At 54.1% G+C, this 14999-nt stretch overlaps 1 protein-coding gene across 1 annotated transcript; it reads left to right on the top strand.

Annotated features, from left to right (window-relative positions):
* The first annotated feature begins 1866 nt into the window (after positions 1 to 1866).
* Positions 1867 to 14305, top strand: LOC147990086 (uncharacterized). The gene is made up of 4 exons (XM_087522599.1): positions 1867 to 2870; positions 3050 to 3090; positions 13789 to 14031; positions 14268 to 14305. Exons 1-4 carry the CDS (start codon positions 1867 to 1869, stop codon positions 14303 to 14305), a joined length of 1326 nt encoding a protein of 441 aa, XP_087378725.1.
* The last annotated feature ends 694 nt before the right edge of the window (positions 14306 to 14999 follow it).

Below are 14999 nucleotides of genomic sequence, written 5' to 3' on the forward strand. Positions count from 1 at the left end.
AACTTACCCAGCTTGGAGGATTGTACATGGAGAATCCATCCCGTGGCTTGATACGGGTGAACTCCTCCTCCTCACCCTTGAACAGTTCGGACAGAATCTTCGCTAGAGCGGCAGCATTGTCCGGACCCTTACGCCCGCAGCAGGTGGCGTCATTCGCCCCGTTATAACACCACAAGGGGTGCCCACGATATTGAAGTGGCTGCACTCCCCGCATTATGCAAATCGACATAACTTCGATTATTGTCAATCCTGATTGAGCCAGTGCTTTGATCCGGTTCATCAGATAAAGGACTTCTCCGTTGACTTCCGCCTGGGGGCTCCGCGGGTGCCAACTTCGGCGCTTCTTCAGAGGAGCATTGTTGAACTCAGGAAGACCCCGCCGAACAGGGTCCGGAAGGGGGACGTCCTCCATGTAGAACCATTCTGAAGGCCAGTCTTTGGACGACTTCTTCGGGGTACCAGACAGGTATCCGATATCGGCAATGCGCATATTTCGGATCCGCCCACTTGATAAAGTGATTCCCTCTGTGTGCGAGGGACAAGGCAGAATAACCTTTTGCACAGCTTGAAGTGAGCCTCGCAGCCCAGGAACAACTCGCAGAGAGCAACATAGCCGGTGATATGTAGAATGGAGGCAGGGTGAGATTGTGTAATTGGAGGCCGTAGAACTCCAGGAGCCCGCGGAGGAACGGATGAATTGGTAATACGAGTCCCCTTAGTAAATAAGGAACAAGGCAAACCCGTTCTCCCATGGAGGGACAAGGAAGGCTCTCCGCTTGCGCTCCGCCGTTGTAGGTCGCGAGCCCGGCTCGAACGGGCACCATATACGCCGGAGGGAGAAATCCCTTAGTCTGCAGCTCGACTAATCGACTGTGCGGGACTGAACACCTCTCCCAATCACCGGGCTTAGGGCTACGGGGGCGGGAGGAGGAGCTGTGGACGTCGGCCATGCTGGAATGGATCTTTCCGAAGCACGCTCTGATGAATTCTCGCTGGGGGAGGATGGTATGGATCGGATCTAAGAATCCCCATTCCTTTAATAGACAATTTATTTATCTAGCTAGGGGTGAAGGTAAAAATGCCCTGGCACCTCGTATTCGTTCGACGTGTGGGAGAAAGCCCTTATTGGGCACAGAAGCCAAGAGGTTCAACATTTATGGAGCCGGACACTGCTTACGAACACTTGAAAGTTGGAGAAGAACCCGCCTTGCAATGCCGAAGACAACACCGCGCGCCGGACTCATCGTCATTGAAGCCTGGTTCGGGGGCTACTAAGGGAGTCCTGGATTAGGGGGTCTCCGGAGAGCCGGATTATATCCTTTGGCTGGACTGTTGGACTATGAAGATACAAGATTGAAGACTTCGTCTCGTGTCTGGATGGGACTCTACCTTGTGTGGAAGGCAAGCTAGGCAATATGGATATGTATATTTCCTCCTTTGTAACCGACCTTGGGTAACCCTAGCCCCTTCCGGTGTCTATATAAACCGGAGGGTTTTAGTCCGTAGGACAACATACAATCATACCATAGGCTAGCTTCTAGGGTTTAGCCTCTCTGATCTCGTGGTAGATCTACTCTTGTACTACCCATATCATCAATATTAATCAAGCAGGACGTAGGGTTTTACCTCCATCAAGAGGGCCCGAACCTGGGTAAAACTTCGTGTCCCCTTCCTCCTGTTACCATCCGCCTTAGACGCACAGTTCGGGACCCCCTACCCGAGATCCGCCAGTTTTGACACCGACACATGTAATCCTATATATTGTGAATACAAGGACCGCCCCAAGTGTGGCGTGAATCGCAGAATCCTATTTGTTTCTTGGTATCAGATTAACATACGATCCTCCTCGCCTAGCTTGCTCCAGCCATGTCCACCGAACCCAACACCAACTCCTCACTCACCTCCCTAACCCTCCCCGCCTCCATGAACTCCACCAACGGCGCCCTGGTCACTGCCGTCATGCCTGCCGCTACGTCCCCAACGGTCAACGTCACGAGTGTCCGTACCCATGTCCCTGTGACACTGGACCTCCACGCCTCCAACTTCACCAAGTGGAGGATGCTCATCCGCGTGCTTCTCGGCAAGTACGATCTGCTCTCCCACGTCAACACCGTCACTGCCGAGGCGGACCGCACCGCGGACTGGGTTCGTGAGGACTACATCGTCCGCTCATGGCTCTATGGGTCTATCTCGGACGAGATCCTTGACATAATCATGGCAGAGGACCAGACGATGCACGACGCTTGGACGCTCATCACCAACCTGTTTCTTGATAATCAGATGACCCGCGCCGTTTATCTCGAGGCGGAGTTCCGCGGCCTCGTCCAGGGCGAGCTCTCCGTCACCACCTACTGCCACCGTCTGAACGTGCTCTCCGACGCCCTCAGTGACATTGGCACCCCCATCTCCGACCAGACGCTTGTCCTCAATTGCCTTCGTGGCCTCAATCCGCGTTTCTCGGACATCACGACGATAGTCACCATGCAGAACCCTCTTCCTTCGTTCAGCCAGACGAGGTCGCTGCTTACTCTCCGCGAGACTCAGCTCGCCAATTCCATGGCGATAGGGCACCAGACGGCCCTCTATGGAGGCACGCCTCCTCATGGCGCCAGCGGCTCCACCTCCTCTGGTTCCCACCGCGGACCTGACCGTGGCGACAACACTCGGCATGGCAGCGACGACCCTCGCTACGGCAAAACCTCCGGGGGTGTCTCCTCCGGCGGACAGCGCAACAACGACACCTGGAAGAAGAAGAAGAAGGGCTCTGGCGGCGGGAACGGCGGTGGCGGCCGCTCCAACTACAACGACGGAAACATCCAGTGTGGGGCACCCTCGTCTATTGGCCCCTGGGTCTGCTTCAATCTATCGACGTTCTGAGAACGGGGGTCCCCAGACTTTCCTGCCTGCGGCCCGCAGCGTGGCTCCACCAGCGACCCTATACGGCCCATCTTCACCAGCAAACATTCAAGACCCTCGCGAGGGTCCAAGCCTTGCGAGGCGGACGATGCAAGACCTCCTCAGGGGCGGCCTCACCAGGCTGGCTCGCGAGGGGCAGAGAGATCAAGGCAAGGGGCACCTCACGAGGTTTCCGTGACGCAAGCCACAATGACTGGAGCCAGGCGGGCGCTAGCGCATGCAATGTCCTCGTTTCCTCTTTGGTGCTAAAGGAGCAAGCGCAGGCGAGGAGTTTCGAGGCGTCAGGCAAAGGTTTCCATATCGGTGCAACAAGACCAAGACCAGCAGGACGGCAGGACGAAGATCACCGTGGAGCCCAAGACGGCGTCACCACCAGAGCCTTTGGCAGGCGAAGACTGCTTTTGTTAGGATAGCTTGTACTAGTTGTCTCCCTTCGAATTTGACCATTGTGGGATCCCTTCCCGCTCAATATTTGGGAAGAGGGCCAGGGCCCCTATAAATAGGACTAGCCACCACCATAGGGAGGCATCTGATTCGGACCTAGATAGAATCCATAGCACCCCAACCACTCAAGTTCACCAAGCACAAGAACACCTCTCCTCGCGAGGCTGTTCTTCCCTTGTAACTGTTCATCCTCAGACCAAGAGACAATCCACCACACCACACTAGAGTAGGGTATTACACCACAACGGTGGCCCGAACCAGTATAAATCTCGTGTCTCATGTTCTTTGGGTTCGTCGAGCTAGGCCGTGAGATCGTAGAGTGTGCAAGCTAGAGAGGGGGAGCGATATTTGTGCGCACCCCAGTGTTCGAACCTCAAGGGTTTTGCCGAAACCCAAAATCCGACATTTGGCGCACCAGGTAGGGGTGCGTCGGAGCTTCTCTTCCCCCGGTTGATTTGCCGATGCCCCGTGGGTCTGATGTCCGGTGACCCGAGAACCAACGCCAACCGCTGGGCAGCTTGGCCGGCCCGGGCGGCACCGTCCGCCCAAGAAGACCTCAACCTAGCGCCCCAAGCGGCTCGCCCCCTTTCTGTAGGGGGTTGGGGGCTAGCGCCCCTCCGGACACCGACTGAGCTTCGGCAGGAGCCTGGTTGGGATGAGGCTCGCTGCTCGAAGAAGGAACCAAGGCCAAAGCCATCCGACCGCCGTCTATAACCAGAGGAGGAGTCCTTGGCATGCTTGTCACATCCCTGACGAGGCCACGAAGAAGAGACGGCAGGAGCGCGGGCTCAAGGCGCCAAGCTAGCGCGTCTGCCTCTCCAGCCGACCTCGCAACGAGGGCAACATTTTGTCCTGGGACGCTCAAGGCCAGCGGAAGATCCGAGGCAGGAGGAGTTTGCTTCCCGAGGGCTTCGCGGCCTTAGCAGATGGGATCCTGAAGAACCACCGTCAGGAAGGGAAGCAGCACTCAAGAAATTACAAAGCTAGGGTACTTACTCATCTATGGCGATGCACTTCCTCTGTTTCAACGACCGGAAAACGTCACTGCCGCAGCTTGGGGACCCCTTCCTCTTGCGGAGCGCATCGAAGTCTACACAGAGCCGGCCGAGGCGTTGGGCGTGGCGACCAGCCCAGGGCGCGGCTGGTGAAGCGCCCAAGGGGATGACTTCAGGAGCACCAAGCTAGGGAGAGCCATCAAGTACCGCCTCGTGATGGCCTCTAGAGGCCTCGGAAGCTTTGGTGTCGGGAGCAGCGGGTTGCGTCGCCCTCTCAACTGCTTCCTCAGCGCGAGAGTTGTAGGCTCCCGAAGTTGACGCCTCAGGAACTGCGGGCGACTCCAACGCCGCGCCGCCCGCGTCTCCAGCTTCTAGTGATGCTTTCCCCCTACGTCCACTCTTGGGGCAAGTTCAGCGCCAGCGACAAAGATGGGAACCACGGTGACGGGGTTCTCATGGGGCCCCTCAAGGCCAACCAGACGTAGCCCCCATTCGTCAAAGGGGGTATCTACCCCATGAACTCTACCCTGTTCGGGCAGCAGTACAAGAGACAGCCCACACGGTGGCATATCGGCTGGCGAGGGGTTTCCTGCCAGGACCTCGAGCACTCTTCTTCGTGCCGTAAGCAGAAGCTCTGACTCCTGGAGCATCATGCGATCCAGGCCGACAGATAAGGCCCACATTGGCTGGGAATGGGGCGACGCGGCGTCGGAGGAACTCCTTCATCACCATGGACGCGGTCAAGCCAAGGTCTTTCAACCTCCTCAGCCGGAGCCAGACGAAGGCAAGGCGGGGGCTCGTAAGCTTCTCGTGAGCCCAGCCGGAGCTAGGAATGGCGGGCGCAGACAGAGGCAAGAGCAAAGGGCTGAGCACTCCGACATCCACATAAACCCACCGCGCGGAACCCGCTCGCAGACGACGGGAGCTCAAAGTCAATCCACGAGCCGGCTGTCACTGCCACGGCCTGGAAGCTCAGGCACCCCGAGCATTGCCGGGGGTCGGTCAGGTGTAGCGAGAAGAAATGGCACAGAAGGGCCACGGAGGGGGCGATGCCCACCATGGCCTCGCAGATGAAGGCGAAGATGGCAAGAAGAGCGATAGATTGGGGATCTAAGTGCAGCAGATAAATCTGGTAATGGAAAGCACGGCGTTGAAGAAGGCGGAGAAGGGGGGAACCAGACCGGCCCACAGGGCATCGACAAAGAACTAGACCTTGGTGGCTGCTCTATCGACAGAAGCTCAGGACATTGGCCAGGCCACCGTCCTACCCCATTCGTTGAAGCTGGTGGCGAGCGCAAGGTGGACCTTATCCATGGCCTCCTCATTGAGCACCCGCGATCGGTCAACAGCGGGCTCGACGACAGGAGGCAGGTTGGCTCAGGGCAGGGGCTTCTTCTCTTTCTCCGTCCGGTTCGGCGCCATGATGATGGGGAGGACCGAGCTCAGGTTGGATTGGGAAGGGAAGCTGAGGTTCTAGGAAGCGAAGGAGTCGGGGGGTGCGTTGCCAGCAAGGGTAAACAATTGTGTGGGACGCCGTGGCCACCTAGCCAGGCGGATATCAAAGCTGCGTAGGGAAGCGGAGACGCCCACGTCCAATCGATCGCCACGTGTCAAGCAGAGCCGTGGGCTATTGGAGCCCCCGACGCTCCGCGCTTGCCCTTTGGCTTCGCCTCGAAGCCAAGCCCGAGCGCGCCTTGGGCCCGGGGGCTACTGCGGCGTTCTGGGAACGGGGGTCCCTAGACTTGCCTGCCCGTGGCCCGCAGCGTGGCTCCACCAACGGCCCTGTACGGCCCATCTTCACCAGCAAACATTCAAGACCCTCGCGAGGCAGACGACGCAAGACCTCCTCAGGGGCGGCCTCACCAGGCTGGCTCACGACGGGCGGAGAGATCAAGGCAAGGGGCACCTCACGAGGTTTCTGTGATGCAAGCCATGACGACTGGAGCCAGACCGATGTCAGGCGGGCGCCAACGCGCGCAATGTCCTCGTTTCCTCTTTGGTGCTAAAGGAGCAAGCGCAGGCGAGGAGTTCCGAGGCGTCAGGCAAAGGTTTCCATATCGGTGCAACAAGACCAAGACCAGCAGGACGGCATGACAGAGGTCACCGTGAAGCCCAAGACGGCGTCACCACCAGAGCCTTTGTAGATGAAGACTGCTTTTGTCAGGATTGCTTGTACTAGTTGTCTCCCTACAAAATTGGTTGTTGTGGGATCCCTTCCTGCTCAATATTTGGGAAGAGGACCAGGGCCCCTATAAATAGGACTAGCCACCACTATAGGGAGGCATCTGATTCGGACCTAGATAGAATCCATAGCACCCCAACCACTCAAGTTCACCAAGCACAAGAACACCTCTCCTCGCGAGGCTGTTCTTCCCTTGTAACTGTTCATCCTCAGCCTAAGAGGCAATCCACCACACCACACTAGAGTAGGGTATTACACCACAACGGTGGCCCGAACCAGTATAAATCTTGTGTCTCATGTTCTTTGGGTTTGTCGAGCTAGGCCGTGAGATCGTAGAGTGTGCAAGCTAGAGAGGGTGAGAGATCTTTGTGCGCACCCCAGTGTTTGAACCTCAAGGGTTTTGCCGGAACCCGAAATCCGACACAATCCCTATATGGGGCAGGCCCAGCAGCTGTTTCAGGCGCCCCAACGGCATGGCCCAACATGTGCTCTAAGCCGCTTTATCTCCCGCTTAGGAGAAAAGACTTTACCCCTTTATCGCCTCCTCCGGCGCACCGAAAACTTTGAGTGGACGGACGCTGCCACAACCGGATTGGAAGAAATAAAGGCCATTTTGGCAACCAACCCAATCCTGGCCGCGCCAAACATCGGTGAACCAATGCTGTTGTACATTGCGGCGACCCATCAAGTTGTAAGCACAGTGCTCGTCGTCGAACGAGAAGCTGATGGACATAAATTCCGTCTTCAAAAGCCGGTATACTATGTATCCACTGTCCTCACTCCATGCAAATCACAGTACCCACATTATCAAAAGATAGCCTACGCAGTATTCATGGCATCCCGGAAGCTGCGACACTACTTTCAAGAGTGTTCGATTACAGTAGCCTCGGAAGTGCCACGTAATGATATTATAAACAACTGCGACGCTACGAGCCAGATTGCCAAATGGGCTATTGAGCTCCTCCCGTTCAACATAACATACAAACCTCGACGAGCCATTAAGTCGCAAGTATTGGCCGACTTTGTCGCCGAATGGACGGAGGCCGAACTCCCTAAAGAGTACGGCGCATAATCCAATTGGATCATGCACTTTGACGGTTCTAAAATGATGGCTGGTCTAGGGGCTGGCGTCGTCCTGACGTCCCTAACCGGAGATACAGTTCAGTACGTACTGCAAATATTGTGCACAGACTCCAACAACGCAGCCGAATACGAAGCTCTGTTGCATGGTCTTCGGATGGCAGTCTCCATGGGCATTCAACGCCTGGAGGTGCGTGGGGATTCAAACCTTGCAATATCCCAAATAAATGGAGACTTTGACGCCAAGGATCCGAGAATGGTGGCCTACCGAAATGCCGTCCTAAAAATGTCAGCTCGGTTCGAGGGGCTCGAATTTCACCATGTGGTTCGGGAAAACAATCAGGCGGCGGATATCCTCGCCCGCATCGGCGCAAAACGTGATGCCCCCCCCCCCCAACATCTTTCTGGAAAGGCTGTTCAAGCCATCCGTAGTATGGGAAGGGGACACCGGTAACCATAGTCCGGACCCGGCCAAAATGCCCGATACCGAATACTCTGACACAATCGGAGGCCCCGCCACCGAAATCACACCTTCAGCCCACGTAATAATGGCCATTATAGCCCCGTGGACAGAACCATTCCTGGCCTACCTAACTAGGCAGGAACTTCCGGAGGACCAAAATGAGGCACGCTGCGTAGTGCGGCGACCTAAGGCCTACAGGGTCCACGAGGGAAAATTGTATAAAAAAAGCACTACCAGAGTCCTTCAAAGATGCATCTCCGAAGAGGAAGGGCGAAACCTTTTGGCAGAAATCCACGCCGGACTCGGCGGTCACCACGCTGCAGCCCGGGCTCTTGTAAGCAAGGCCTTCCGCACAGGATTTTATTGGCCAATGGCCCGGGCAGATGCACAGGACTTGGTCCAACGTTGCACCGGTTGCCAGCTCTTTGCAAATCAAAGCCACATGCCACCTACCGCCCTTCAAACAATCCCCATTACGTGGCCCTTTGCGGTCTGGGGGCTTGACATGACTGGACCCCTTAAAGGGGGAACACACAAGAAAAAATACTTACTGGTCATGGTGGATAAATTCACCAAATGGATAGAGGCCAAGCCTGTTAAAACAGCCGAATCCGGACCAGTGATAGACTTCATATCTGGGGGCGTACACCGTTATGGCCTCCCCCGCCAGCATCATCACTGACAACGGCACAAACTTCACAGCCGATGAGGTAAAACTATGGTGCAGCAAAATGGGTATCAAGCTCGATTATGCTTCAGTCTATCACCCACAAACCAACGGCCAAGTCGAGTGAGCAAACAGTCTTATAATGAGCGGCATTAAACCCAGATTAGTGCGTTCCTTAATGAAGTCTAACACGCATTGGGTAGAGGAGCTCGACTCTGTACTCTGGGGGCTGCGGACCACGCCGAATCGTAGTACCGGATACACACCATTCTTTATGGTGTACGGCGCAGGGGCAGTCTTGCCCTGTGACATAATTCATGACTCACCTCGAGTGCGCATGTACGAAGAAAGAGAAGCCGAGCTCGATAAGCAGGACAGTCTGGACACCCTGGAGGAGGAGCGCGACATAGTCAAAGCCCGTTCCGCATTTTATCAGCAACAGGCTCGCAGATATCAAAGCAGAGAAGTACGGGCCAAAACTTATAACGTTGGCGAACTAGTTCTACGCCTACCGGATAAGAAAAAGAACAAGCTCGAGCCCAAATGGGAAGGTCCCTTCATTATTGACCAAGTTCTGACCGGAGGAGCGTACCGACTGCGAGATGCATCGACCAGTCGACTCAAGCCGAACCCATGGAACGCGGCCAGGCTCCGAAGATTCTACGCCTAGCGCCGGACTCTATGTTCGTCCCCTCCTTTTGTCTTGCATATGCATTATCTATCTTGTTTTTCTTTCTTCCTTTGTTTTATTCTTTCTCTTGGCCTTTAAGGGCCAACTTGTGCCTCGCTTGCACATTATAGATGCGCTAGCCGCGCTCATAATACCTGGGGGCTTCTTTCACAGAAGCTTAATTATTTATCTGGGCCTCAGGCCCCGAACATGTGTCATGCTTCCGCATGTACCTTTTTTCGCCATTATATGCATCGATATGAGTAAAGTTTTGGCCAAGCTGGGTTGCCTGGCTCTTGTCTTTATGCCCTACGTTCCTGTTAATTCGGCCAGGGCATAAGGGGAGCACCTCTGCGATTGTTACTGCCGGGTCAGCCGGATGTGTACCTCGGACTGGGTGAAGCCGAAAGCTAGCGTTCTTAAGGGAATATTCGGTCGGTGAACAAAAGATGATTTTTATTTATTTTCCATATCTGCCCCCAGATGTTTTTCCTACGTTTCCTATCGCAGTCTGGACATGCACTTTATGGCATGCTTACCGAGGGAAAGGAACCCTTAACGGAACTATTCTCCCTGGAAGATGTTTCTTACTACCCATGTAATATAACATAACTAGTTGGGCACTTGTCTGCTCCAGCACTTATGACCCCTATGCCTGGTCTCCACGCATACCAGGTTCTTATATAACTGCGCGGGTATTCAGATACACCCCGGACTATCGAGTCCCAAGGTTCAAGCGAAAAGGTCCGCCAAGACAAATGATCTACAATCCGACTAGAAGGCATTATACATGTCACTTTCATTACATAGTCATGCAGACTGACTAAATTCCTCTTCTATACCATCCAACAGGCGTTCTAGCTTACAATCCTGTTGGGAATACTTTGCGGCTAATTCTACTTGCCTATAAACTAAGCTAACAGGGATCTCTTTTCCGTCGGGCCCCACAGGTCCGACCTCGGCCATGTGATTTGGGTCTGCCTTGGTATACCGTGTCTTCACCATGGCCCAGGCTTCTCTGGTACCCTGCCGGCAGGCCGATATCTTCCATAGTCGGAAGCGCCGCCGTGCTCCCTTGAGCTTCTCCGCAAGCTCTGCAACGCCCTCTGGCGGGGAGGCGGACGGCCACAAGGCCTGGGCAACACCTTGCATCACCCGTCGAACTTGTTCGTGCAGATGTGACAGCTCGGATAGAAGATCACCAGCAGACCCAGGCATTTCCTCTGCGGGATGACCCGTCAACATACCTACAGACATAACGCTGTTAGTCGGCTTCTTTGCCGAACTCCTTTAAAAGGATTCGTTCAAGCACTTACTGAAAATGCCGCGCCGAAGCCGTTATTCTCCTTCTCGGAGTCTGCAAGCTGGCCCCGAACGTCTTTTAGTTCCATGCTTAGCTTAATATTGGCGTCTTGGAGATTTATTTTCTCCCGCCTAACCTCAGTCAGCACGCGTTTGCCAGCCTCTAGAACATGCCGGTCCTCCGGATTTTCTCCGGATTCATATGCAACATCTATTGTTAGATTTGCAGCCATGCCACACATTATATGGTAACCATCCTTCTTTAAAATAAATGTTACCAGCAGGTGACTTTTTCGGTTCCTGCAATGCGGCAACAGCGGCCCGCAGTTGGTTCTTGCATTCCTCTAGCTCCTGTGACAGCCTAGTATTTTTCTCTGTAAGAACCTGCACAATAAAGATGATCCTTAAATCGGTTCTGCTAACTGTTTCAAGTCTCAGGGGCTACTGATACATATAAATCGTCAGATTTACTTACCCATACATCCTTTACATACTGATCCGTGGCTCTAGCTAGACCATCTTGAGCAGCTCGGAGATACGGCTCTCCAGAATTGAAGGCATCAAATGCCTCTGGTGAGAAACAAGCGTCACAGAGTACGGCCCGGCGGCGCCTATGATTCATGGCGCTTTCCACCTCTGAGTTTGTAGCGGATAATCTATCTGCATCCTTTGTAGGGGGATTATCCGGTGCCCGCCCCATATCGGCTTCCGCCTCTATGTCCGGTCCTGTCGCCCGACTGGTGGAAGCGTGATTAGTAACATCGCCGGACATATTCTGGCGAGCGTTTTTTCTGTTAAAGAAACACGGGCGTCATTATATTTCGAGGAAGACGACAACCACGGAGTGGGGTTTGTCATACCTTTGCGCCGGCGTCTCCGTCCTGACCGCCTTCCTTTTTGGCCTACCCGACCTCGGTGCCTCTTGTTGGCGCGTTGCTGCGGGTTCGGCAGGGCGTCCCGAATGCCTTCCCCGTAAAAATGCCATGTGTATATGGTGGGTGAAGTGTCTAAAAGGGGATCCTAGTTTTGGAGTTGGGATTTTTGGTTTTTCTTACGTGCGATGCAGGGAGCAGTCCGGGATAGTCGGCCGTAATGGCCACCATGGCATCATCGCAGCTTAACTGATAGAACTGCCGGTCTATCAGCTCCACGAATATAACCGAATCTTCTTCAAGTCCGGAGTCGAGGGCCCGGTCAGGGTCCTCTGGTTGTGGAGAAGGGCTGCTAACCTCCTTTATGGCTTTTCGAAGTTCCTGCTGCAAAGTGGCAAGGTGAATACTTATGGCAAAGAATGCGGGAAAAATGGGAGCAGGGAGATATAACTTACCCAGCTTGGGGGATTGTACATGGAGAATCCATCCCGTGGCTTGATGCGGGTGAACTCCTCTTCCTCACCCTTGAACAATTCGGACAGAATTTTTGCTAAAGCGACAGCATTGTCCGGACCCTTACGCCCGCAGCGGGTGGCGTCATCCGCCCCGTTATAACACCACAAGGGGTGCCCACGGTATTGAAGTGGTTGCACTCCCCGTATGCAAATCGACATAACTTCGATTACTGTCAATCCTGATCGAGCCAGTGCTTTAATTCGTTTCATCAGATAGAGGACTTCTCCATTGTCTTCCACCTAGGGGCTTCGTGGGCGCCAACTTCAGCGTTTCTTCAGAGGAGCATTGTTGAACTCAGGAAGACCCCACCGAACAGGGTCCGGAAGGGGAACGTCCTCCATATAAAACCATTCTGAAGGCCAGTCTTCGGATGACTTCTTCGGAGTACCGAACAGGTATCCGGTATCGGCGATGCGCCATATTTCGGATCCGCCCACTTGATAAAGTGACCCCCTCTGTGTGCGAGGGACGAGGCAAAATAGCCTTTTCCACAGCTCGAAGTAAGCCTCGCAGCCCAGGAACAACTCGCAGAGAGCAACATAGCCGGTGATATGTAGGATGGAGGAGGGGTGAAATTGTGTAATTGGAGGCCTTAGAACTCCAGGAGCCCGCGGAGGAACGGATGAATTGGAAATATGAGTCCCCTTAATAGATAGGGAACAAGGCAGACCCGTTCCCCCATAAAGGGACAGGGAAAGCTCTTCGCTTGCTTCCTGCCATTATAGGTGGCAAGCCCGGCTCGAACGGGCACCATGTACGCCGGAGGGAGAAATCCCTTAGTCTGCAGTTCGACTAAACGACTGTGTGGGACTGAACACCTCTCCCAATCACCGGGCTTAGGGCTTCGAGGGTGGGAGGAGGAGCTGCGGAGGTCGGCCATGCTGGAATGGAACTTTTCGGAACGCGCTCTGATGGACTCTCGCTGGGGGAGGATGGTATGGATCGGATCTAAGGATTCCCATCCCTTTAATAGACAATTTATTTATCTGGCTAGGGGGGCGAATGTAAAAACTCCTTGGCGCCTCGTATTCATTCGACGCGTGGGAGAAAGCCCTTATTGGGCACAGAAGCCAAGAGGTCCGAACATTTATGGGACCAGACACTGCTTTACAAACGTTCGAAAGATGGAGAATAACCCGCCTTGCAATGCCAAAGATAATACTACGCGCTGGACTCATCGTCATTGAAGCCTGGTTCAGGGGCTACTGAGGGAGTCCTGGATTAGGGAGTCTCCGGACAGCCGGACTATATCCTTTGGCCGGACTGTTAGACTATGAGGATACAAGATTAAAGACTTCGTCTCGTGTCCGGATGGGACTCTACTTGGCGTGGAAGGCAAGCTAGGCAATACGGATATGTATATCTCCTCCTTTGTAACCGACCTTGTGTAACCCTAGCCCTTTCCGGTGTCTATATAAACCGAAGGGTTTTAGTCCGTAGGACAACATACAATCATACCATAGGCTAGCTTGTAGGGTTTAGCCTCTCCGATCTCGTGGTAGATCAACTCTTGTAATACTCATATCATCGACAATAAATCAAGCAAGACGTAGGGTTTTGCCTCCATCAAGAGGGCCGGAACCTGGGTAAAACATCGTGTCCCCTGCCTCCTGTTACCATCCGTCTTAGACGCATAGTTCGGCACCCCCTACCCGAGATCCGCCGGTTTTGACACCGACAGCTGGCGCTGGACTTCTCGGGCCGCGACCCCCCGTCCTTCCACCGGCTCAAGCGTTTACCTCTCTCGCACCGCTGCACGGCCAGGCTTTCGGCACCAACCCGCCGCCCACTCCTGCCTACGGCAGCACTCCGGCGTGGGACTGCTCCGCCCTCCTCGCTGCACTGAACAACGTCGCGACTCCTTCGATAGTGGGTGAATGGGTAATGGACTCCGGAGCCACAGCGCACATGGCCTCCGACCCCGGTATGCTTCAACATCTCACACCCTCTCCTTCCTCCTCTGTCGTCACCATGGGCAATGGCTCCACCTTGCCCATATCACACACTGGACACACCTCTATACCCGCTTCCAATCGCTCTCTTTTCCTTCGCAATGTATTACTTGTTCCTCATATCATCAACAATTTACTTTCCATTCATCGTTTCACCATTGATAATCTTTGTTCTATTGAGTTTGACCCCCTCGGTTTCTCTGTGAAGGACCTTCGCACCAAGGCCGTGATTCTTCGTTGCAATAGTCTCGGCGACCTCTACGTCTTCCTATCATCGATCCTCCACCACCACACCCATGGAATCCTCGCCACCACCTCCATCGAGCTTTGGCACCGCTACCTAGGTCATCCGGGACACGATGCCATGGCCCAACTTCATAAGAACTCCTTTATTTCATGTAATAAGGCAGCCTTGCATATTTGCCACACTTGTCAACTTGGCAAACACGTGTGCTTGCCCTTCTTTAGGTCTACCTCAATAAGCGTCGAACCATTTAAGTTGATCCATTGTGATCTTTGGACTTCTCCAATTTTGAGTAATTCGGGTTTCAAGTACTATCTTGTTATTGTTTCAGCTACTACCACAACAACCTGGCGAGGATCGTCACCTTCAACTCCAACTGGCAGCTGCTGACGGAGAAGGAGGCGTGGGGCCACGTGCACGAGTACACCGACAACAGCATGCTGTGGGACGAGGACTTCTCCGACTCGCTCATCAAGCTCAGCAAGCTACCCATGCCGCACAGCAGCAAGGGCGAGATCAGGAAGATGTGCCGCTTCGTCAACCACTACTAAGCTTTCAGAGTTCCTATCACGCTGACGTTTTCCACTAGGCTGAATTGCATTGCATCGATCGGTCGTGTTTGATTATTCGTTTGTTGTTCATGTCTTATTTTTCTTCTTCTTCGATTTGTGGGATTGATTTGTGGACAAATGTGCG

The sequence above is a fragment of the Triticum urartu genome, chromosome 1A (assembly GCF_056163025.1).
Source record: "Triticum urartu cultivar PI428250 chromosome 1A, HENAU_Tu73, whole genome shotgun sequence".
NCBI lineage: Eukaryota > Viridiplantae > Streptophyta > Magnoliopsida > Poales > Poaceae > Triticum > Triticum urartu.

Bases quoted from the DNA above. Each gene is read 5' to 3' on its own strand.
- LOC147990086 (XM_087522599.1), top strand. From the start codon at position 1,867: ATGTCCACCGAACCCAACACCAACTCCTCACTCACCTCCCTAACCCTC. The intron at 3,091-13,788 runs GTGACGCAAGCC...TGACACCGACAG, and splicing joins GGGCACCTCACGAGGTTTCC to CTGGCGCTGGACTTCTCGGG. The intron at 14,032-14,267 runs GTATGCTTCAAC...TTCTCTGTGAAG, and splicing joins GCACATGGCCTCCGACCCCG to GACCTTCGCACCAAGGCCGT.